The 24027-nt window shown below is 47.8% G+C and overlaps 5 protein-coding genes across 5 annotated transcripts; 3 read left to right on the forward strand and 2 right to left on the reverse strand.

Moving 5' to 3' along the window:
• Positions 1-139: 139 nt before the first annotated feature.
• Positions 140-1797, forward strand: BGW36DRAFT_393469 (major facilitator superfamily domain-containing protein; the record flags this gene model as incomplete). The annotated part of the gene is made up of 4 exons (XM_046217810.1): positions 140-360; positions 422-800; positions 852-929; positions 982-1797. 4 exons carry the CDS (start codon positions 140-142, stop codon positions 1795-1797), a joined length of 1494 nt encoding a protein of 497 aa, XP_046078657.1.
• A 786-nt stretch (positions 1798-2583) lies between these two features.
• BGW36DRAFT_368615 (non-reducing polyketide synthase) lies at positions 2584-9531 on the reverse strand. The gene has a single exon (XM_046215013.1). It carries the CDS (start codon positions 9120-9122, stop codon positions 2802-2804), a length of 6321 nt encoding a protein of 2106 aa, XP_046078658.1. The 5' UTR covers positions 9123-9531; the 3' UTR covers positions 2584-2801.
• Positions 9532-10022: 491 nt separating this feature from the next.
• BGW36DRAFT_21633 (uncharacterized protein) lies at positions 10023-12345 on the forward strand. Its single transcript, XM_046209973.1, has 6 exons — positions 10023-10335; positions 10407-10503; positions 10565-10604; positions 10667-11092; positions 11176-11718; positions 11770-12345. The coding sequence occupies exons 1-6, from the start codon at positions 10211-10213 to the stop codon at positions 12138-12140; spliced, it is 1602 nt and encodes a 533-aa protein (XP_046078659.1). The 5' UTR covers positions 10023-10210; the 3' UTR covers positions 12141-12345.
• Positions 12346-13178: 833 nt separating this feature from the next.
• Positions 13179-15639, forward strand: BGW36DRAFT_311900 (major facilitator superfamily transporter). The gene is made up of 4 exons (XM_046212492.1): positions 13179-13310; positions 13393-13895; positions 14010-14183; positions 14246-15639. Exons 2-4 carry the CDS (start codon positions 13642-13644, stop codon positions 15417-15419), a joined length of 1602 nt encoding a protein of 533 aa, XP_046078660.1. The 5' UTR covers positions 13179-13310; positions 13393-13641; the 3' UTR covers positions 15420-15639.
• A 301-nt stretch (positions 15640-15940) lies between these two features.
• BGW36DRAFT_403489 (reducing polyketide synthase) lies at positions 15941-23961 on the reverse strand. The gene is made up of 3 exons (XM_046218897.1): positions 23785-23961; positions 19676-23738; positions 15941-19595 (listed from the first exon to the last, which is right to left on the reverse strand). The coding sequence occupies exons 2-3, from the start codon at positions 23567-23569 to the stop codon at positions 16347-16349; spliced, it is 7143 nt and encodes a 2380-aa protein (XP_046078661.1). The 5' UTR covers positions 23570-23738; positions 23785-23961; the 3' UTR covers positions 15941-16346.
• Positions 23962-24027: the final 66 nt, after the last annotated feature.

Raw genomic sequence — 24027 nt, forward strand, 5'->3', positions numbered from 1 at the left:
GACTCCTCTGCGCGGCCTTCTCCATGCGGGCGTTGTCCGGCCGCGTACCTTGCCTTTAAATATATAGCAAGCAAAACCTGGCACCAGTCAACAAACACGCGCCAATATCCCACAGTCACACCACCCTGGACAGCAGATCATGGCGGCCGACTTGGAATCCGCCCATGAGAAGCCGGCCATGTCGGAAGACGGCCATCATGACCAACAATCTAGCGAGCCTGACCAAACAGCAATTGAACAAGAGACAAAGGACAATGTCGTCGACTGGGATGGGCCAGACGATCCCCAAAATCCGCGGAACTGGCCAGCATGGAAACGCATGACCCAAGTCCTCCTCGCCACCACTTTCTTGCTCACTGCGTAAGGCAGTTCCTGCGCTCCTTGGGCGAAGCAAATCCCGTACTGACTCATACAAATACAGCAACCTCGCCGCGACAATGTTTGCACCTGGAGCTGCCGCGCTTGCTAAGGAGTTCCATATCACGAGTTCCACCATTACCAGTCTCACCGTGTCCATTTACCTTGCCGGCTTCGCCGTTGGGCCAATGGTCATTGCACCGCTATCCGAACTGTACGGACGCCTTGTGATCTACCACACCTGCAATGTCATTTACATTGGCTTCATCATCGGATGTGCGCTTGGCCAAAACACCGGCATGTTTCTCGTTTTTCGATTCCTTGCCGGGTGTGCTTCTTCGGGCCCATTGACAGTTGGCGGAGGAACCGTCGCCGACGTCGTCCCGCCCGCTCAGCGTGGGAGGGTAATGTCTCTGTTCTTCGTGGGACCACTTCTGGGACCAGTAGGTAACATTACCCCACGCAAACCGTCATGACACTGACGATCCTTCAAGGTCTTTGGCCCAGTAATTGGTGGCTTTGTGTCCGAATCAATTGGCTGGCGATGGACTTTTTGGATCATCATAATCCTAGTGAGTAGAGCTCATCCCCTACTAATCTCGAGTCGCTGACGGTTCTACCTAGGCGGGGGTGTCATTTACCATATCAATCTTCTTCCTCCGCGAGACCAATGCCGCCGTGCTGCTAGGATGGAAAGCTGCTAGACTCCGGAAAGAAACTGGCAATGCTGCTCTGGTTTCGAAGATGGATCGAGGCCTGACCCCCCGCCAGCTGTTCCTCCGCGCTATTACTCGACCAACGAAGCTTCTCATCCTATCGCCAATCGTGCTCCTCCTTTCCCTCCTATGCGCCTTCGTTTTCGGCCTCCTCTTTATGCTGTTCACCACGTTTCCCACGGTCTTTGAGGAACAATACCACTTCTCCGCCGGCGTTTCTGGCTTGTCATATCTCGGCGTTGGAATTGGAATGGCCTTCTCTCTCGGAACCTTTGCCACCGTGAGCGACAAGCTGCAAAAGGCACTTGGAGATTCGCCCAAACCTGAAGGACGCCTAAAGCCCATGATGTGGGTCATGCCCGCCGTGCCCATCGGCATCTTCTGGTATGGCTGGGCAGCCGAGAAGCAGACTCATTGGATCGTGCCCATCATCGGCACCTTCTTCTTTGGATTCGGCGTTCTCTGGGTCGCAATGCCATCTCAGCTCTACATGGTGGATGCTTTTGGCCCTGAGGCTGCCGCCTCTGCGTTGGCTGCGAACGTGATTCTCCGGCTTCTTTTTGCAGCTTTCATTCCATTAGCAGGGCCGTCTTTGTATGCAGACCTAGGACTTGGGTGGGGGAATAGTGTCCTAGGCTTTATAGGCGTGGCTTTTCTTCCAGTGCCACTCTTCTTCTATCGTTACGGAGGGTGGCTTAGGGAGCGTTTTGCTGTGGAGCTATAACATTTATTTTTGAGATAGAGGTATTATAGATCTGTTTTACAATATGCAGCGCTTTTCACGAGGAGATTATCGGGACTTATTGCTAATTCATTCCATGCATAACTAGGTATCAATTGTAGATTTAATGTCTCCAGTGTATCTGCACTCCTGTGCAATCGTACTTTCCCACATAGACACACCTGGTGAACATACACTATTCCTGTGCAAATCCACTAGTCTTGTTGAATATCCCGGTAGCTATGATGCAGAGATATGGATCTGTGTGTGTATTTACAAGCAATCCATCTACTCCTTATAATAAGAAAACATGAACAACTTCATATCTCTAGTGGAGTGAAGTATTAGGAAATCATACTAAACAAATAATAGGCTAGTTTGATTTTCTTGCCAATTTGAATTATCTAGGCACGTATCTCAATTACTAGGTGACTATTCTGTAGGGTTGTTGTTTGGTGGGTGGAAATCCGCCGATCCACGGACTTCCGGGCTATTTAATCACTAGTATCGCAATCCAACCTACCCTGTGATTCAGCGACCGGGACATACATTAATAGCTGGCGTACGTGATGGACGTACAGCGTCATCTTTATTTTTCTCCCTACAGGTTTTCCCAGGAAATGCACGATATGACTGGCCGGTGACCGACTTGAGCTAGGGCTATAGATAGTATCATGGCTTCTGATGGTTATCAACTTGACGTAATGAGTGATAGGTCCATATCGATAATTGAAGACTGATAAACAGGAATCCTCAAAGCCATGCAATTCCTACATGGATTTTAGGTTACTTTGTTCGAGAATCACGTCGATATTTGTTTAAAGTGTTCTTACTTCAGGCAGCACAATCTTTTAGATGGTTAAATGTTTTATGTAACTTGTAGAACATGTACTGTTCGGGGAAAATATATAATGCTTGAAAGGAGTAAACTCAACCCACGGCACTTCTTAAACCTGCGAGGATCTGCAAATCCACAAATTAATGATACAATCTATTCGTGAAGAGGATTACTGCTTGAAGTACTCAAAGGCTTTGTCCATTGCTTCGCCAAGCAGGTGCACAAAGTCAGGAGTAGGTAGCTCCAAGTGATCCGCTTCAACGGCCATGCACAACAAACGGTCGTTTCCCACGAACTTATCCCAGCCGTTTGAGCCAAGGTCCGCCTCAGTCTTGTGTATTAAACTCCATGCAACAGCCCCTAGCTTGGGGTCTTCCATGAACCTTGGATAAGCTGTTGTGACTACCCCATGGTCCGCCAAGATCTTGTTAAACTGGGGGCTATTAGAACACCGGTCGATCATACCCTTTTGTGCCCAAATGAGAGCTGTGCGTTTCGCGGGAGGATTCTCGCCATTAGCTAGAGGAGATGGATTGTATGCGCCGACAGAAGCAAACAACGCCCTCAAATGTTGATTTGTCTTGTCAGACGAATCCCAAACACCGCTATCATCTCTCCCGGAAATGGCATTGAACATTGCCAAACCAAGCTCATCATCGTACCCTTGTGGTTTTATTTGACGCGGAGGACACATGTCAATGAGGAGGAGACTATCGACAATATGACCGGCAGCAGATAGCTGGCGGGAAACTTCGTAAGCAATCATGGCTCCTCCTGAAAATCCTCCGAGCCAAAACGGAACTCCCTTGGGTTGCCTCTTGACCAACGCATCGACTATGAGTTTAGCAACCCCCGGGATGCCAATTTCCGGCGTAAGCCTGCTCGGACATTGAAGATATGGGGAGTCGACTCCGTAGATGGCCATCTTGGTCTTGATGTGCGGGGGAAGATGGAGGTACGTGGCGATTGAACCCGTGCCATCGGCCAGCAAGTAGAATGGGGCTGATGAAACTTGCTTTCCTTTACTACGCTTAGTACCGTAACCATGTAGCAAAGTAAATCTGACAGTAGGCTCAGTGGAACCATCGTCGACAATCGACTGTTGTTGGATCGTGACTGTCTTCTTGGTCGTAGGCATATCAATAATCTCTACTGCAGACGAATCTTCGGCCTGGTTCTGCAATTGTGTAGACTCCTCCGACATTATGTCTTCAATCAGATCGTACTCCGTTGATTCAGCCCCAGACTCGGGTGTAGCCGGCGGTAAGACTTCGTATGCACGCCGCAAGTCGCCGATTGTAGGATATTCCTGCAAAAACATTGGTGTCATGGGCTGACCTGTCGCATTGGAGATCTTGTTGGCAATCTCAATCGACATGATGGAATCAACGCCAAGTTCAGCCACCATCGTATCATCGGTCAATTCAGATGCATCAATGCCCGTCTCTGAAACAATGGTATCTACTAAAACTTCAAATAAACCCGGTGCGGCGTCCGATTGTATCAAGTTCGCTTTGGATAGCTGTTCAACCTTTACCGAAGTAGGGGCCAGTGATGCCGTTTGCTCCCGCTCAGGAGCCTTATTATAAGTGTCATGGCTGGTGTTACGGCCATTATGCTGGTTAGTCGACTGGACTGCTCCGCCAGAGAGGTTGTGCTGCAATACACTGTTGCTAATTTCCACAAAGTTTAGGTTGCAACACTGGGCTACCAACTTGCTTTGCGAGTCGAAGACGAATACTTGGTAAACCCTGTTTCCCTGTTCTTTTCGGTGGACGCGGACATACGTAAAATACGACATCCCAGCCTCAAACTCTACCGTTTGCTCAAAGCTTTCAAAGCCGGAATTGATGAAAGATGTGTTAGGGCTCCTCGTGTGGTTGGCATTGGCTGTAAAGCCCGCAAGGTGGATAATACCCTCACCCCAGTATGGTGAGGCCATGAACTTGGCACCTGCAGGGTTTTCTTGAAGAACAACTTCAGCAACAGCTTCACAGAAGTCGCCCGACACGTATGCCTCCTTGATACACTTGTAAAGGGGGTCGTATTGCACAGTCTGCGCAAAGAGCGAATAAAAGATGTCATGCTTGAGCCGGTGGCCATCCCCATCTTTTGCCGCTTTGATTATACCGTCCATTCTATCTTTGATAAGGTAGGAGATTCGGTCCCAACTTGTTTGTAGAGTCTCAATATTTTCGCAGACCACCAAAGAGCACGTACCCAGCTCGAACATTGGAGAATTCTTGCCAGAGGTAGCCGCTTTCCACGAGATGTTGATATCATTGCTGTCCTTGTTCTTCATTGTGACTGTGGTAAGGAGCTCTCCACCAGACCCGACGAGATTTTTGGTTAACGGCCGTCGCATAGCCGGGTTTCGAAGCCCCAACCTCGTAACGCTTGCATCTTCCTTTCTGCCCCGTGACTTGAGGACATAAGAAGCAGCAGCGAAGGCAGCCTCACAGAAAGCGCTTCCTGGACAAATTGCCATCTGTTCCATACGGTGTCCTTGTATAACTGCCCACAAGCTCTCATCCGCAAGTGAGGCACGGAAAGTTACCTCTATTTGACCTGAAGCCATGGAAGATTCATGAGCGACCTCCTGCGCAAAGGTTGAAATGACTGGTTCTTTCGACCCCTTAGCTGTTGGGGGTGCACCAGCTTGCACGGATTGGGCCTCCGCATAGGTAATCCAGAAATTCTTCGTATCCCATGCATATGCTGGCGTAGTCAACATCTTCAAGGAGCCGGTGAAAGGTGCATGGAGTGCAAGCCAGTCGATGTCGATGCCAAGGGTGTACAGTGACGCCATGCACTTAGAAATTGAAACCCAGTCACGGTTCGGTCCGTCGAGGGTCGAAATCGTCCTCGCGACAGGAGAAGAAGGAAACACTGTTGCTCGCACAAAGGAAGTGCAGACTTGACTAGGCCCAAGTTCAAGCCAGACGGGGTCAGCAATCCTTTCCTTGATAGCATTTAGGCCACCAATGAAGTCCACTGGCTGGCGCGTTTGTTGTGCTAGATAGCCGCTGCTAAATGTACCGCTCGTTTCCACGACAGAGCCGAGCAAGGTAGAAGCAACTGGGATCTTTGGCTCAAAGAAAGTCACACCCTCTGCGAGAGTGCTATATTCAGACACCACAGAGTCCATCTGGAATGAGTGAAAGCCATAAGGCACAGGAAGAATCTTTGAAGTTATAGTTACGCTAGACTTAAGCTTGGTGATATCATGGGTTGTGCCGCTAATCACTATAGAAGTTGGACTGTTGACGCACGATATTCTGCATGACGAAAAGTCCGTGGTCGATTCTAAGAGTTGCTGCGCATCCTTTGCAGACATGGCTATAGCCAGCATGGAGAATGTATCTGTTTCGCATCTCTCAAGAAGCAGAGTCGCTCGTCGGCCAACAAGATATAGCACATCTGCGAGCGAGAGCACTCCGGCAACATATAGACCAGCATACTCGCCTAGTGAATGTCCAATTACCATGGAAGGTTGTATACCAGCCGCTTTCCAGAAAGCGGCGAGACCAATCTCCAGCGTCAGAACAGCTAGATGTGTTCGGAGTGTAGATTGTGACGGGTTGTCAACACTTTTCTCGTCAGTAATGATATCGATGAATGTCGGGAAACCATATTCTTCGCAAATCCGTGCACAAAGATCGACTGTCTCACGGAATGTGGGACTGGTGTGATACAGCTCTTTACCCATGCCAGAATAGTGGGCTCCCTGTCCAGTGAAAACGAACACGATTGGGGTATGTGATGACGAGGAGGATGATTCCGAGTCCGGACCTTGAATGGAAGCTTCAAGTTTGGAGACGAGTTCTTGTACCGTAGATGCAGTGTAGGCAGACCTGATAGAGTGATGCATCCTTCTAGCAGTAGTAGTATAGGCAATATCAGCAAGCCGGAGTGTTGTGTTTGCGCGAAGCCACTCGAGAAAGTTACGCCTGTTCGCTTTATGTGCCGCATGCGTTCTGGAAGATACAGCAACAACATAGCTAGAACGAGGATCCGCTACATGCTGCTCCTCCATCACGGCGGTGCGGCCATCTTCCCACTCTTCGAGAAGTAGGCACGCATTCCCACCAGCTGCATCGAAGTTGTTGAGAAGAATACGTCTTGGCTCTCCAGAGCCAGGTTTTTTTTTGAACTCCTTTGGCTCCGCAGGGATCTCAATGTTCAGCTCAGACAACGGCGGAAAATTAGGATTGAGGGCATGCGGCATGCCGGCTTGTGGAGGTATTGTGTCCGTTTTGAACATCATGATACATTTGAGAAGGGAAGCCATTCCGGCAGCTCCTTCGCTGTGGCCGAAATTAGCTTTGACAGCTCCGACCGGAAGTGGTCCGTCAGCTCGCCGCCTGTGCTTGAACACGTTGCCTACAGCACTCATCTCGGCTGGGTCTCCCACAGGTGTTCCTGTGCCATGCATTTCTACATAAGAGATATCATCCGGAGAGACGTTTGCATTCCGCAGAATTTTGCGGAACAGCCTTTCCTGAGCACCAGGATCCGAAGACGTGATAGATGTTGAGTTGCCCGAATGATTTCTTCCAGACGACGCTATGACGGCCAGGATATTGTCATTTTCAGCAACTGCATCCTCAAGGCGCTTGAGCACGATGGAGCCCACGAAATCGGCACGACAGTAGCCGTCAGCGTCATCTCGATATGGCTTACAATTACCAGTGTCTGACAACACCCCTGACTTACTGAGACAGGCGAAAGAATGGGGATAGTTCAAGATATTACTGGCACCTGCGACAGCCATGTCGATATCATTGGACAGCAAGCTCATGCAGGCCAAGTGAATTGCTGTGGTCGTAGATGCACATGCAGAATCTATTGAATACGTTGGGCCCTCCCACTTGAATTGCCATGCGAGCCGCCCGGAACTAAACGCACGCTGAACTCCCTGAAGAGTATACGCATCGCAGCCTATTGTCGGGTGGCTTTGGTCATGCCAGTCATCAGTAACCTGACCATAGAAAGCAGCGATTCGATTTGGGTCCGTCGACTTGGTCCGTCCGTTGGAGTAACCGGCCATTTCTAGCGCTTCGTAGCTACTCATCAGAAAGTGTCGATGCCCCGGATCCATGAGCATTGCTTCTCTGGGTGAAATATGGAAGAAGCGAGCGTCGAAGTGGCCCGGTTTGTCCATAAAACAACCATATCTAGTGGTCATTGTGCAACCCTTGTTACCTCTTCCATGTTCTTCACAGTAGAACTCTTCGATATCGAAGCGGTCTTTGGGAACTTCAGTGCACGTATCTTGCTTATTCATGATAACATCCCAAAACTCATCAATATTGTCGCTTCGTGGGCCACGTCCGGACATACCCACAATGGCTATCCGGCCGCTCAGTTGTGGCTGTGGTGAATCTTGAATTTTCTCTTGGAGGTAAGCGTGCGCCTCCGTGATAGTCACCTTACATCCTGATGCCTTCAGAGCATTGGCCATGAAGGGACCGTGACTAGTGTTGTCCATTTGAACAACTCGGACTGAGTCATATCCTTTGAGTGTAGCATTGAGCTTTGCTACAGCTTCTGGAATATCTAATGGAAGGGAAAGTACTTGTAAACAGACCGCTCTTAACATCTCTCCCCAGTTTTGATACTCAGCTCCAGGATCGTCCATACCCCAGATGTGGGGGCCTGACTGGCAAAGCGTACGTTCTGTTAGACGAGAGTTACCTCCAATGATGTAATCGAGATCCGCCCGTGTTATCGTCAAGGTGTGCTGCAGGGCGTGGATGTTGAGCGGATTTTTTGTCGCATTTTTGAGGGTAGGACATTGCTTTATGCACAGTTCCAGAACTGATGGAGGTCCGATAACAGTACTCCAGCCAGCACCTGTAACACCAACTCGAGCTTGTTTTACGGTGGGGATGCCCATACTTTGCTGAAACTGACCGAGAATCTTCCGGAGATCGTCTTTCGAGATACCTACAACTGCCCAGCCCCAAACGCCGGTGTTATCTTCGACCGCTCTTGATCGAACTGACACCAATTTGCATAGCCTCACAAACAAGCGGCCTACTTCAAGAGACGCTTCGCGCAGAGTATCGAAATCCTCAGAAATAACCCATGACGATAGACTTAGCAAGCCACCAGATATGCCAAGCCACTCATTTGTCGATTCAGGCCAGAGAATATGTGGTTGTTGCTTGACCATTTGAAGCAAAAGTGAGGATCTGACTGCGTGTAACAGGAGGCATTGCGCCATGCCCAAATCGTCCGAGGTATGGCGGTACCTCTCGCCTAGTTCCTGCAGACTCGAAAAAGCACCTACGCTGGCCTGAAGTGCGGGATCGAGCGTGGCAATTCTGATTTCTGTACTCATTGCCTTGCTTAAATCGTCCAAATATGACTGCAGCCACGGCGTTGAGCCAGCCACTTTGTAGACGTGGTCAAGCCCATTATGCCAAGAATCAACTTGATCTCCGAATAGAAAGACAAGCTTCGTTTTTCCTGTTTGCGTCTTCATTGAGGCGCTATAGTGATCCTGTTGACGCAGGAGATGATTGCGAATGTGTTAAGTCGCTTGCCAGAGTCGAATGCGGAGGCGTCGACAGCTAACGTTGGAGATTGAAAGTGAATCAGTCAAAACTAGTAGCTATGTTGAGTCGCCTTAGCCAAGCTGTCGTTGCAGCTACTGTTAACGAGATCGTTTCCCAAAGATAACGCGAGATGTTGCGAAGATAGTTGAATGGAAATATCTTAGAAAATACTGAAAACTTAGTGTATAGTTCACCGAGGCAACTTCAATTGCCTTGCCTACGAAGGGTCTATCGCCTTTGTCTCAAAATGCCACGTTTACCAAGACTGGACCATATTTTGACTACCGGCTGTCACTCTGGATGACTCAACATGTTACACGCATTCCAGTTGACGGCGACGTTTCTCCAGGTTATTGCTTAACTTAACGCAACATAATTGGTTTTTATCTACGCTGAATCGTGTATCTGTGGAGATTTCTTAGATGTAGTAAGCTGATAAATGATCGCTGTTGACCCGAAGATAATAGGGTCTAACTAGCGTTGGTTCCTGCGGATCGGCGGGGGTTTGTTATATGCAGTAAGCTGATAAGTAGCAGTCGCGGTGATCCGCATATTACATATTAACATTAATTGAGCTACATTAGCTTCTGCAGATGTATGCAGTAAGCTGACGTAAACGAAGGTGTGGGTACGAATTAGCGTATTTCAACGTGGCGGACGCTAATTATTTCAACTGTATTTTATTGCTTTTTATATATGGGGGCTAGCGTACGAATATTTGACTGACCAATCAAAACTGTAAAATATATAACGCTACTTAGCATGTACGTAGTCTAAAAAAAAAGGAAGGTAGTCAATCATAGCAAATATAAGACAAAATGTTGTAACACAATCACATTAAGTTAGTGGATCTAGCGTTTCAAAAGGTCTTTGTGCCGGATTCCATCTAAATCCTTGACATCAGGAACTTATTGAATATTGAGGACTTGTAATTTTTGTGAATCCAGTATTTGGTGCACGATAGAGGCACTGTAAAGCATCTCACCCCTTACGTATTATTTGCTTTGCATTCACAATGTCAATTCCTGAGTCTTGTACGATCTTGGTGGCAGGTGGTGGCCCTGCTGGTTCATATGCAGCTGCGGCTTTGGCTCGTGAGGGCAACGATGTTGTGCTTCTCGAAGCTGATCAGCACCCTCGGTATGTTCCAGTCCTTTCAAGATAATTGATAGCAAACGATTGTTTTCAATCTAGAGGCTGACAACAAGCAGCTACCATATCGGTGAGAGTATGCTCCCATCGATAAGGCCTCTACTGCGTTTCATCGATCTCGAACAGAAATTCGAAGCTCACGGCTTCCAGAAAAAAGTAAGAACTCAACTCCGTTATAACCAATCTCTTGACAACACATATCTAAGAGCCTTTTCAGCTCGGTGCTGCTTTCAAGCTCACCTCGAAGCGTGAAGGATGTAAGCTATCCCAACCTTTTAATATGTACAAAGGAGAATTGTGTCACTGATTGGGATTGTAGATACCGATTTTCTCGCAGCCCATGGGCCTAACGGATACTCTTGGAACGTGATACGCTCCGAGTCGGATGAGATCCTATTTAACCACGCCCGCGAAAGCGGCGCTAAAGCTTTCCATGGGGTGAAAGTAAATTCGCTAGAATTTGAAGATTATGAGAGCGAATTCCCCAACGGAGAAAAGGTGGCTAATCCTGGAAAACCTATTTCCGCAAAGTGGTCTTCTAAGGACGGTCGTTCTGGTGAGATCACTTTCAAATATCTCGTGGATGCAACTGGACGGGTAGGTATTACATCGACCAAGTACCTCAAAAACCGCCACTACAATGAGGGCCTAAAGAACCTCGCCATCTGGGGCTACTACAAGAACAACACGCCCTGGGCACAGGGTACTCCGAGGGAGAATCAGCCTTTCTTTGAGGGTATGCGAGGTGAGTTACAGCCCATTTTTCCTTATTCGACGATTCTCAATGCCTGTTTTCTGCGAACAGTCTAACAGGAGGGTTTCATCTAGATGGTGCCGGTTGGTGCTGGACTATTCCGCTGCACAATGGCACGGTCTCTGTTGGAGCCGTCATGCGAAGGGATCTTTTCTTCGAAAAGAAGAAGAGTCTTGGCGAAAATGCAACCAACTCACAAATCATGGCGGAATGTATGAAACTATGTCCTACCATAGGAGAGCTACTCGAGCCAGCTGAGTTGGTATCCGACATCAAGCAGGCAACAGATTACTCGTACAGCGCGACCGCATACGCTGGCCCCAACTTCCGTATTATTGGAGATGCAGGCTGCTTCATTGATCCCTTCTTCTCATCTGGCCACCACTTGGCCGTCGCTGGCGCACTTGCAGCTGCTGTTTCAATCAACGCATCTATCAAAGGAGACTGCACCGAGTACCAAGCCTCAAAATGGCACGCCAAGAAAGTAGATGAAGGTTACACCCTCTTCCTGCTCGTCGTCATGGCTGCTCTTAAGCAGATCAGGATGCAAGTGAACCCAGTGTTGAGCGACGTTGATGAGGATGGCTTCGACAGGGCTTTCCAGTTCCTCAAACCAGGCAAGCTGATCTCATATTCCATGTGGATAGATACTGGCTAACATTCAGCAGTTATCCAAGGCTCTGGCTCTTCCGAGGCTGTACAGAAGTTCACTAAGGAAGACGTAGCGCAAACAATCGACTTCGCTGTACATGCTCTCAATAACATGGCGGAAATGGATATGGACATTCCCGAGCATATGATTAACGGAACTGAAAAAGTTGCAAATGGAGCGACAAGTAGTGCCAACGGAACTGATAAACAGGCCGGTATTGCTTCAAGCATGGAGAAGCTTACTCCTGATGAAGAGAAAGTCGTGAATGGACTTCGTATTCTCGGCAAGGCCGCTCCAGGCGGAACTTTAACCGACTTTGAAGGCACTGCAATTGATGGCTTGACACCTCGGTTAGAACATGGCAATCTGGGTCTCAATAAGGTTTGAGGACGTACAAACGTGTATATTGGCATGTGTCGAACTGCACTGCACGGAATGCTTCTTCATGCTCCTTCGCTATATGGAATGAATCAAGCGGACTGGACATGCAGAATATCCTTATTTCTCACTGCAGATGCAATTCTCCATTTATCCAAGGCTTTCCGAAAACTTTTGGTCTAGTATACGTCATAACGGCCGAGTGAGGCAAATTGGCCGTGTTTAGTACTTACTGATTAGCGTCACAACCATGATACATCACCACAGCCAGCTGCTCATAAACTGAAGCACATTGCACCTCTATCTTATACATACTGTACATTGGGACTCGTTTTAGAATTCCCTTGAGTCTGTAATTCTGAGACAATTCAATCGATTGTCTAAATATCCCGCATATGTCGTGTGTTGTTACCGCGTATTACGTAGATACGACTCTACTAGATGCAACATTGAAATAAAGCCTGGGATGATCGGAATCGCGGTCAGTTGCTAGGAGATAACGAGATATCGGATAACGTCCATTTACATAACCATACTTACAATCACAGCACAATATGTCCTCTAAACATATGCATCTATGTTAATTTCTGACAAAAATGGAGCGCATATCTAGATATCTTAGTAATCCATGAGCTCAAAGCTCATAATTATGAAATTAGTAGCACTAACCGGCCGCCGGACGGCAAGTGGGACCGGCCAGTCGATCATCGTGCATATCCTATGTCTTACAATGTGGCGCAAAGAGGGTTAACCAATCACAGCCCTGGAGCGTCAGCATCTTGCGGTCAGGGAAGCTTGCACCAATCTGTGTACGGAGTATGAGAACAGACTAAGGAGCACTGTTTTCTGGTAGAGCCAATGTGAATCCCCTGTTCGGGCCAGCCCCTGACTTTCACAGCGAAATTGAGCACAATGACATCTTACATACTTCGTATTTACCACATAATTCAGTAATATTGCGGGCCTTGTTAATCCTACAAGGCCTGTATACTTAAATCAAATATATGAATAGTTCAGATATGCAGGCGATGTCATCACCGGTGTTAAGTTTTACATTGTTTATTGTTTAATGATCGTTGCATGGACATGATCTATCTCACAATAAGTGAAACTAGATCCTGAAAGTCTAAATTTGATTATTCGCTCTCGGGTCCGCTGATCATTTGATCGACATGGCTGGTAGGTGACCGTTCAAGTACGGAGTACTCCGTGCCAATGGGAAGAGAGACCGGGATTCGAGTTATGGCTAACTTACAATTAGTAATTAGGTCCTATGCCCAAATAAAAATGGGGGCATAACACTGCCCACAGATAGTTCTGCTCATCCTCGCGACGAATTTGAACCGATGCAAGTCGCCATCCTCCATTCTCAATTCTTCCATAGCGATAAACCAAGCTTAGTTCAGGGTCAAAACCAAAGATTCGCGAAGCGGACAGAATCCACCTCTTTCCAAACCAATTCGTCAGCGATACATCCTTTGAGAAGAAAGCAGGGGTTAACCGCTAATAGATGGCGACAAGTCAAGACTTGTGTGACTGCCAGCAGCGACCACAAGGAGCAGAAATTTTGGCGCTGGAGCAAGGCCAGCAAGATGCACGACCAAACGGACAAACTTCTGTTAACGGAACAGAGAGTAGCGGGATTCTTGAGTCTGACAAGAAAGAAGCCGTCCACCATTTAGCACGAGTGAAGGACAGCCAAAGTGCTGATGCAAATATCGTCGACTGGGACGGACCAAATGATCCAGTTAATCCTCAAAACTGGTGAGTGCCACGAAATATTCTCCAACTTGGCTCAAAAATATTATGGCTCGGTTGCATCACTACAACGTACTCGAATGAAAAAATAAAAAAGAAACTGACAAGGAAAATTAACAGGAGTCCTCTGAAGAGGTGGTCAAATATTGCTGTCGTCGGTTTAATTACTTTCAACGTCCCGCTTGCCTCATCTATGCTAGCACCCGCAGTGCCACAGCTTCTCCAGTCATTCAAAACGAATAACGAAGCCCTTTCGACGTTTGTAGTGTCAGTATATATCCTAGGTATGGCCGCGTAAGTAGCCTCCATTTCTTTATTCACACAGCCGGTGTTTATGTTGGTTGACCATCTGTCAGAGGTCCTCTCATATTAGCACCGATGAGCGAGCTCTACGGAAGAGTCATAGTATATCACGTTGGCAATGTTCTCTTCATTATCTTCACAGTCGCCTGCGGACTAGCAACCAATATAAACATGCTCGTTGCTTTTCGATTCTTGGCTGGCTTAGTCGGCGCCGCGCCCATCGCCATTGGAGGCGGTACGATTGCAGACGTTACAACAATGAAGCAACGTGGAACAGCCATGTCTATTTGGAGTCTTGGCCCTTTGCTGGGTCCGTCTGTGGGTCCCGTAATTGGGGGTTTCCTCTCTCAATCCAAAGGCTGGCGTTGGATCTTCTGGCTGCTTGCAATCATTGCTGGCGTCATTGCGATCATTAGTCTTGTTGTATTACGCGAATCCCACGCTCCGACGTTGCTGAAGAGAAAAGCAAACCGTCTAAGGACAGAAAGTGGCAACATGGATCTTCGCTCGAAGCTTGACTCTCAGCTCTCGCCAAAGGAACTTTTTTTGCGAGCTATTGTAAGGCCATGCAAAATGTTGGTCTTCTCACCTGTTTGTCTCATACTGAGCATTTATTCCGCCTTCGTCTACGCCATGATCTATTTCATGTTCAGCACTTTTTCATTCATCTTTGAGGATCACTATGGCTTCGGTCAGGGCACAGTTGGTCTTGTTTTTCTCGCCTGTGGTATCGGCATGATGCTGGGTCTTGTAATTCAGCAATTTACGGGTGATCGCATTAGGAAGAGCCTTGCCGACAAATACAATGGTGGTACAAGTAAGCCGGAATACCGCGTTCCACCTATGTTCTTTGCCGGCGCACTCCTTCCCGCAGGACTTGCGTTGTATGGTTGGACTGTACAGTATCATGTACAATGGGCGGTTCCTTTGTTGGGAACCTTACTTGTTGGAACTGGCATATGTATCATCAACGTCTGCATCAATACCTACCTCGTCGATACCTTTACTATCTACGCCGCTTCCGCTTTGGCCGCGTCCGCCGTTTTGCGCTCTGTTTTCGCTGCAGTATTGCCGCTGTTTGCGCTGCAGTTGTATAACAAGTTGGGATTGGGTTGGGGCAACACTCTGTTTGCCTTTATCGCTCTCGGCATGTGGCCGATTACGTTGCTCTTCTTCATTCATGGGGAGAAATTACGCACCAACCCAAAGTTGCAGGTGAAGCTTTAAGTCACGCAAGGCACGAAGTTGCCGTCAAAGAACCGCAGGAAGCAGCCCTTGCATATATTCAAATCCAGTCCTAAATCTACAAATATTTTACCTAATCCCACAACCTAATCAATGATCTTGGGATCTACTGATTAAATTAATCTATACTGTTACACTATATTAATATAAATGTCTTCTAATTAGTTAGTTCGGGTCTTTAAAATATACGTATTCATGTTATAATTGGAGTTACTTGCAACTATTTCCATGATTTTCTATTAAACAATTTATCTTAAAAGGCATACGACAATGAAGCTATTTATTAACATGGTTGAGCGTCCATCTATAACAGGAACAACGACACTGGTTAACCAGGTAATTCAGAATACTAGTAGTCACACGCGGAAACATTGGAAGAGTCACACATTATATAACATTGTATCTAAGTATCGATGTACAAATAAGAACGCGCGACGCGGTCAGTAATTAGATAAATTAGATAAATTTCATCACCTAATATCTTTATATAGTACAAAGCTGATGGGAAGGCGAGGTGCTGTGATGCAGAGGTTTCAGGTCGTGGATCTAGTTAAAGACTGGAACATGTGAATTTAGGTCTGCCCTATATGAGTGCACGAGACCCGCCCGCTATTAGGTTTCAAAAAAGGCCGTCTGTTGCGGGATTATGTTGTATTGAACAGCCGTAATTTTCTTTCCCGGTCATACACCAGATTACATGTACTGTTCCACCGCGATGTAATCAAAGCAAGCAATCGGAACTGAGAGCAGTTTTGGTCAGTAGAACTAGCAACTACTCGGTGAATGAGAGCTGATACCATATTTTAAATGTAAATGATTTGGTTTGACACATGTTCGCTTTCTCACTTCCACATTCTACATATGTTATATACAGTAGGGAATTCAAGGCTAAAAGGGTCTCAACTAGGCTCAAGCCGAAATTCCGTTCAGCAGTTTACTCTTCTTCGCAATCAGTACTGCAAATTGTTCCATAGGCATCGCACCGAGAATTTCCAGCAGTGTTATATTAGCACTCATCTCTTTCGTAATCCAGTTTCTCACCTCTAAAGCCACGAGAGAGTCCACGCCGTAACGGTACATGGGCCGGCTAGAGTCAATTTCGCTAGGCGGCACTTGAAGAATCTTGGCCAACTTAGCTACTAGAGCTTCAGTAATAATAGCTCCTGCTGCTGCCGAATCTGTGTCGTTGCTCAAGCTGGATAGTTTGGATGATAGAGAAACAGCCGTGTCTCCCGAGGCAACATCTGATGTGACAGTGACGCTACTGACTGCTAGCGGCCCGAAACGCGGGTCACTGAAGTAATTCGGCTCCTTAATCTTATTTCTAGTTATAATATCACTAGTACCCAGGCCAACAGTTACCTGGGAAGGGCACTGCGCAGCCTCTCGAGCGCTTCCGAGTTGCGATTGGCCGTTAATTAGGCTCTTGATGAGAGCATGGAAGGCAGGTTCACGGATACCGAGTACTTCTTCCCATTGTTGCATGAAATGTGAGTCGCCCTCTGCAATAACGCCTACATCGCGCATGATACCTAAGTTGACAGAAACAGCCTTGAGCCCTTGATCACGTCGGAATTTTGCAAGTGCATCCTGATATGTATTACCTGCAGCATACTGAGCCTGACTCGGATTGCCAAAGATGCCAGCAATAGAGGAGAAGAATATCATGAAGTCAAGTGGGCGCTCCTTATCAAAGTAGGTGTGTAGGTTGTAGGTACCTTGCACCTTGGGTGCTAGGCCAGTCATCCAGTCATGGTATGTCATCTTCTCAAACACCACGTCGCGGAGCACCATGGCCATTTGAATCACCCCCTTCACCGGTGGCAGCTCCTGTGAGCACTGCTTCATGGCAGCAAGGAACGACGCTTGATCAGAGACATCTCCACGGTAAACCATGACTTGAATACCATATCCTTTCAACTCGCCGACAACTGCCTTTGCTTCGGGCTTTGAATCACCAGATCGTGAGAGGAAGGCTATGCTTTTGGCTCCACATGCCACAAGTTCAACTGCCAAACTGCGACCTAGACCACCTAGACCCCCAATGAAGAGGTATGTTGCATTGGCATCAAGCCTTAGCGAATCTTTGGCTCTGCATAGAACCGGTGCCTTGGCGTCATCTGCGGGGAACGATAGGATCATTTTTCCTAGGTGCTTACCTTGCTGCATGATACGGAACGCTTCTTCCACCTTGCCAACGGGGTAGACGGTAACTGGATAGGCTGGTTGCAGGGCATTTCTCTGTATCAGGTCGAATACTGTCTCTAAAATCTCTCCCATGGCGTCTGGGTTCTCTTGAAGCAAAGTAACCATATTGATGAAGCTGAATGTTGCGCTCTTTGAAAATGGCCTCATATCAAGACGCATATTATCAGTAATGTCGCGTAGACCAATCTCGATGAAAGTGCCGAAGGTGGCAAGGCACCCCCACGACAGTCGCAAGAGCTCGCCAGACAGGGAATTGAGGACGCAATCAACCCCACGGCCGTTAGTTGCCCGGTGAATGCCTTTGACGAAACTGCTGTCCCGCGAGTAGAAAATGTTCTCGTCGGGGATACCATATCTCTCTTTGATAAGAGTACGTTTGATGTCAGTACCTACTGTAGCATAGATGACTAGACCGAGGTGCTTCGCTAACTGCAGAGCAGCTTGTCCGGTACCACCAGCCGCGGCATGGATTAGCACAGACTGGCCTTCGCGAAGCTTTGCTAATTTGACGAGTGCGTAATATGCCGTGCAATATGTGACGGGAATCCCTGCTGCATCTTCAAACGACATTACGTCAGGGATCTTCTTTGCAACACGATAATCACAGCGAATCTTAGTCGCGTGTGTTCCTCCCACTGTCAGTGTGCTGATACGGTCTCCAGGTTTCAGCGTCTGGGCACCTAGTTTTCCCGATCTTATGACGACACCGCTTGCTTCCTGTCCAATACCTGACACTGGGAGAAGACCCATGGAACCCATGATGTCACGGAAGTTGATACCGCTAGCTTTCACCTGAATCTCAACTTCATTCTCAGCAAGCAGAGTCTCCATAGTTCCATCAGGGACAAAGTGCAGCGTATTCAAAAGTCCCGGTTTTCCGACAGTAAGACGGAAGGCAGTGCTGTCCTTGTCAGTCTCATTAACCGGCAGGCTCCTGACTCGAGTGGAGTCGAGAAGATGGTAGCGGATATGATCATCTTCTTCAAGACTTCTGTAAAATCGAGAGACTTGCAAAATTCCGCCGCGCTCCCTGAACTCGCTATCTGCACTTGGTTTGAAGAGGATCTGTGCAGCCAACGAGGGACCTTGCTGTATTTCGTCGCTGCTTAGATGCAGTACTTGGAAGCTAACACCTGCGAATTCACTCCTGATAGTTCTTGAGAAGCCATCAACAAGTGCTAGAGATGGGTTGTCGCCACGCGTAATCCACAAAAGGCGCTCACAATTCAACAACAAATCACGGAGACTTTGAAAGTCGGATTCAGAGAGCTGTTCCAGCACAGGTTGTTCAAGCTCCAAGAGGGACACGTAGACATTGGCCTCAGCAGTACGAGCTCTGTTGACACCAGTTACTATGGACACATTGTATCCAACGTCACTAAGTGCATCTTGAAGGCCCTTGGAAAAGGATGTCGCCTTTACTGAAGGGTGAGGGGACTCAATTATAACCACCTCTTGCCCGGTTGAACCGTTTGTGAGACGTGCTGGTTGTGCCTCTTCTACTTTACCGAAATGGTAGAGTGCAAGCGAATCAGCGTCCGCTTGCGTACTGAAAACAAGGCCAAACCCCTTCTCTATGAATGAAGGCAAACTTGGCTGAACTTTAGCATCGGCAAGAATAAGTATCATTGCCTCGGGCTTAGCGAGACGACTGACTCTCTCTACAACATCTTCCAGGTTGTCGATATTTGATGCAGCGATGATCAAATCAGCAGGTACAACATCGTCGGCAAGGGCAGTATCGGAGGTACCAAGAGCAAAAGGATGACCGAAGACATTGCCGCCAATGTCTTCATTATCGACGTCGTTGGTCATGGCATAGCGAACTTGGCTTGGCAGGAGAGTGCCTTTGGGAAGTCTGGATACGGCTGTATGAGCAAGCTGATGAGCATCCCCAATCAGCTCAATTATGTCAAGATTCGGACGCTGATGAACTGCCATGGCGATAAGCTATGTCATTAAGCAATATCAGTAACCGTTGCCGGTGTTGGACAAGTTCCGAAAGGGGAGATCATCATGTGAGAACTTACATGATTCAGTTTATCTCGTGAGCAGCCAGAAATTCTTTCGACAACATTATTAATCTCTTGTGAACTCATCAAATCCAGGGCGTAGTTCCACCTGACTTCAGAAGCTATCTCGGCTGGATCAACGTCAGCACCATCTCCCATATCCGGCTTGTCTGAATCTTCCACTTCGAGTTCGGCCAGACGAAATTCGTTAACCGAAAGGAATACTTTTGACACTTCCTTGTCAAACATAGTGATATCAGCAGACCATTCACTGAAGCCATGCTTTCTGGAGTGACTGAGACCGGGCATAGTATAGCCAACCTCACTGGGAAAAGTGGCAGAGATTTCAAGTTCCCCAATGCTCTTGGGCAGCAAAGGCTTGTCGAACCCAAAACTGCCAGTTCCGTTGGCATCTTTCGTGCTTCCCACCCATGCTTGGAATATAGCATCAAGCGCTGCGCCATGTATAAGGAACGGTCGTGTTAGTTTGTCCTTGCTAAAGGTCTCTCCAAGGTCGATGATCTCGATATCAAAAGTCGTCTTGCCGTTGCCAGGACGGCAGTTTTCAACTCCCTGGAAGTGAGGACCATATGCGAGGGCTGACCTGGCCAGAGTATTATAGAATGCTTTTTTGGATATTTTCTCTGGACATTCTTTTATAATTTGGTGATAATCCGCCACGCGATTGGCTTCAAGGCTACGAATCTCCCGCTCCATGTGTGAGCTACGTGAGTCCTCATAATTGATCGAAAACAAACCACGACAATTATTTCGCACATGGCCAGTAGCACCGGTACACGAAGAGACCGTAAACTCCCACCAAGTTGCTGGTGTAGTTCCAGTTGTAGCGACCAGGTGTGGCCGAACATGAGTTATGATTTCAGTTGGGGTGCTCTCCGAAAGTGCCATCATAGCCATGAAGGAAACATCACGTAATGCGAAAGAACGGGCCACCTTCCCCTTCTCAATCATCTGCTGAGCTGCTTCAAGAGCGATACTGACTACACCAGCGCCGGGAAAAAGGACCGTAGAGCCAACTGTATGGTCGCGTATCCAGGGTTCGTCATCAAGATTGATAAAACCACGCCAGACTCGCTCGTGCTCGTCCATGCTTGGTCTCTCAGCGCCAATAATACTTTTGGTAGGGTTTTTCTGGGTGAGAGTCTCACGCTGAAGGCGTGATTCAGCTCGAAACGTTTGAGTGTGGTTGAACGGGTATGGCGGTAGATCCGTCAGGAGACGGCAATGAGAGTCGTCATTGACCTTGGCAATATCCAGTGTCAGGCCTCGACGAAACAGCTCAGCAGCAAGACTCAAGCTTGTTTCTATTGCAGACTCTCCGCGTGTGAGCATCGACGCATATTCAATACCCTTGATGCCATTATAAGATAGTATTTGCTCAATCGGCCCTCTCAGAGCACTATGAGGACCGATTTCAACCAGCATATCGACAGTGTTGCCACCATCACCGTCGGCAGGGGATATCAACTCTTTTACAGCATCAGAAAAAAGAACAGGAGAGATCAAGTTACGGATCCAGTAGTATGGACCCAACGCTTCAGCGTCGATCAAGCTGCCAGTGACACTGGATACCATGCAGATGGCATCTTCTGACTCATCCTGCTCATCTACGTCTTGGGTTTCTAGGTGCATAATGTCCGATTGATAGCCCGCACAACAAGACCGCATGTGTGAAGAGTGGTAAGCCACATCAACTTTGAGCTTTCTAGCAAAAGTGCCTCGCTTCTCAAAGATCTCCGCAAGAGTCTCGAGTGCGTCCACATCTCCAGACAGGGTAATACTATTTGGTGAATTAACACAGGCAACAGTAGCTTGCGCCTTCACTTCTGCAATCATCTTCTTGGCATCTTCCTGGCCGGTTCCGACGGCCATCATGCCTCCATGGCTATTGATGCCAGAGGAAGCCTTGCCCCGATAGTAAGCTGCAGCAAGCGCATCTCTGTGTGTAAGAGCACCCATGCAGTATGCTGCCGCAATCTCACCACTGGAATGACCAACTACTTTGCTTGGTCTAACGCCCCAAGACCGTAGCTCGTCTACCAGAGCAATTTGTAAAACTGTACAAATTGCTTGGCTTATTTCAGGTTTCGCTAGTTGAGACTCTTTCTGCGCTTTGGATAGTTCGACAATGGGATCCCACTTACAACCCATCTGTTTTAGGTACTCGACAGACGTGGCTACAGAGTCACCGAAAACCTTGCGTTCCATCAATTCAAGCCCCATTCGAGCCCATTGTGCACCTTGACCAGTGAAAACAAAACCAATACGAGGCCTTTCACCGGCTGTAGTACGCACAGCATCTTCTCCAATACGATTGGTCAAGTGCTCTCGCAACTCAGCTGTGCTCTCTGCGAAACACGAGGTTTTCCATGTAAGACCTGACCGTCCGACTGCAAGAGTATGTGCGAGGTTAGCCAGGTACTCTGCGCCTGATGATTTGACACCAAGGTGATCCAGATGTTCGATGAGTCTGTTACCAATACGCTTGAAGCCAGCCTGGTCATGACTACTGAAGACGAAAAGTCTCTTTTTGATGACAGGATTGTGGCCTTTTTCCGAAATTACTTGTTGGTTTGGTTTCTCTAGCACAATATGAGCGTTGGTGCCACCCATACCGAAAGCGCTCGTGCTCATTCGCTTTGTCTGACAAACAGGCCAGGGCATCAACTTTGTCGGCACATCTAGTTTCCACTCGTCAAACTTGATAGCCGGGTTGGGGTCTTTGAAATGGAGAGTCGGTGGTATTAAACCGTGTTCCATTGCCAGAACTCCCTTAACCACGCTCGCCGCTCCTGCAGCAGCCTCAAGATGGCCTATGTTCGTCTTTACACTACCCATCCATAACTTCTCGCGCTTTAGTGTAGGTTGTCCGATAGTGCGATGTAGTGCTTCAGCCTCCGTCGGATCGCCTACTTTTGTTCCTGTACCGTGAGCCTCGACGTACTGTGTGTCACTGTAGTCAAGTCCGTTTGACTTATACACATACTCGATCAATGAAGCTTGTGCATCTCCTGAGGGCATCGTTACGCCCTGTGTCCACCCATCTGAGTTTACACCTGTCCCACGAATGATGGCCCGAATGTTGTTCCCATCTTCCAAAGCTTTATCTAGTCTTTTCAAGATAAAAATGCCACAGCCTTCTCCGCGGCCGTAGCCTGCTCCCGATGCATCGAACGCTCGGGATTGCCCAAATGGACTGAGGAAGCCAAGGTTGTTCAGTTGCATTGTGCTTTCAGGTACAAGCAGCATCCCAATGCCACCAACAACCGCCATATCTGATTCACCGCTTTGTATGCTTTGGCAGGCAATATGAGTTGCGACATGACTTGAGGAACAGGCGGTCTCAATTGTGGCGCTGGGACCACGGAGGTCGAAGAAGTGAGAAATTCGATTTGAGATCATCTCGTCACTGGTACCAAGTAGGTGATATTTTGGGTAGTTCCCGAAATCCCTGACAATGGAATCTCTATAGTCACTCATTGATGTTCCAATGTAGCATGCAGTCTTAGTTCCAGCGGCTGCTTGAAGCGTTATACCACCATTTTCAAAGGCTTCGTATGTGACTTCCATTGCAATCCGCTGCTTAGGATCGAATGAAATCGCCTCTGCGGCGGTAATATTAAAGAAGGCGGCATCGAAGACGTACGGGTCTTGCTTCAGCATATATCCTCCCTTTACTGGTAAAACATTTTGCCGTTTGTTGTTGAACTGACCTCCAGGATGATAGAAAGCTTCCTCATTGTATCGATGTGTTTTTGCCGAGTAGGCTTCTCGCCCCTCTTTCAACAGTTCCCAGAACTTTGAAGGGTTTTCCGCATCACCGGGAAATCGACACGACATGCCAATAATGGCAATAGGAGCCCGAGGCCCATTGTTAATCGCGGAAGGCATCTTGGTAGACACTCAATGGTGTTTCCTGCTGTCTGAAGGGCTGGAGGAAGGTTGATCAAGGACTTTCAACAGCTCAAGATATCGTCAGGAAACAAGTTCACATGAACAAACCGCACTTTTTACGACACCCTTTCGAGCCAAGCGAAAGAATCAGTGTTCTTCAGTGGAGCTTACAAAAGTAAGCTTGAGACAAATGTGAGAATATACGAGCTTACTTCTTTCGATCGGTTCGGAACCCGTGTACTTAGTCGGGTAGGGTCGTTTATGTTGAGTGGGGAGCTGAAAGCTCCTAGTCCACGAGATAGCAAGGAAAGTCAAATCCTGCAACAAGCTTATATCCCCAATACTCGGTATCAATTCTCTGCCTATTAGATTGGCTATATGGCGGCCAGTCATTAAAATAGGGGTATTTTCATAAATATAGATTACAACTGCTTTATAAGAGCGCAGCTATTCTC

This window comes from Talaromyces proteolyticus (assembly GCF_021365285.1).
Source record: "Talaromyces proteolyticus strain PMI_201 chromosome Unknown BGW36scaffold_1, whole genome shotgun sequence".
Classification (NCBI taxonomy): domain Eukaryota; kingdom Fungi; phylum Ascomycota; class Eurotiomycetes; order Eurotiales; family Trichocomaceae; genus Talaromyces; species Talaromyces proteolyticus.

Coding starts and splice junctions, on each gene's coding strand:
- BGW36DRAFT_368615 (XM_046215013.1), bottom strand. CDS start 9,122: ATGAAGACGCAAACAGGAAAAACGAAGCTTGTCTTTCTATTCGGAGAT.
- BGW36DRAFT_21633 (XM_046209973.1), top strand. CDS start 10,211: ATGTCAATTCCTGAGTCTTGTACGATCTTGGTGGCAGGTGGTGGCCCT. Junction 10,504..10,564: donor CTCACGGCTTCCAGAAAAAA/GTAAGAACTCAA, acceptor GAGCCTTTTCAG/CTCGGTGCTGCTTTCAAGCT. Junction 11,093..11,175: donor TTTCTTTGAGGGTATGCGAG/GTGAGTTACAGC, acceptor GGTTTCATCTAG/ATGGTGCCGGTTGGTGCTGG.
- BGW36DRAFT_311900 (XM_046212492.1), top strand. CDS start 13,642: ATGGCGACAAGTCAAGACTTGTGTGACTGCCAGCAGCGACCACAAGGA. Junction 13,896..14,009: donor CCAGTTAATCCTCAAAACTG/GTGAGTGCCACG, acceptor GAAAATTAACAG/GAGTCCTCTGAAGAGGTGGT. Junction 14,184..14,245: donor TATATCCTAGGTATGGCCGC/GTAAGTAGCCTC, acceptor ACCATCTGTCAG/AGGTCCTCTCATATTAGCAC.
- BGW36DRAFT_403489 (XM_046218897.1), bottom strand. CDS start 23,569: ATGCCTTCCGCGATTAACAATGGGCCTCGGGCTCCTATTGCCATTATT. Junction 19,596..19,675: donor CACGAGATAAACTGAATCAT/GTAAGTTCTCAC, acceptor TTAATGACATAG/CTTATCGCCATGGCAGTTCA.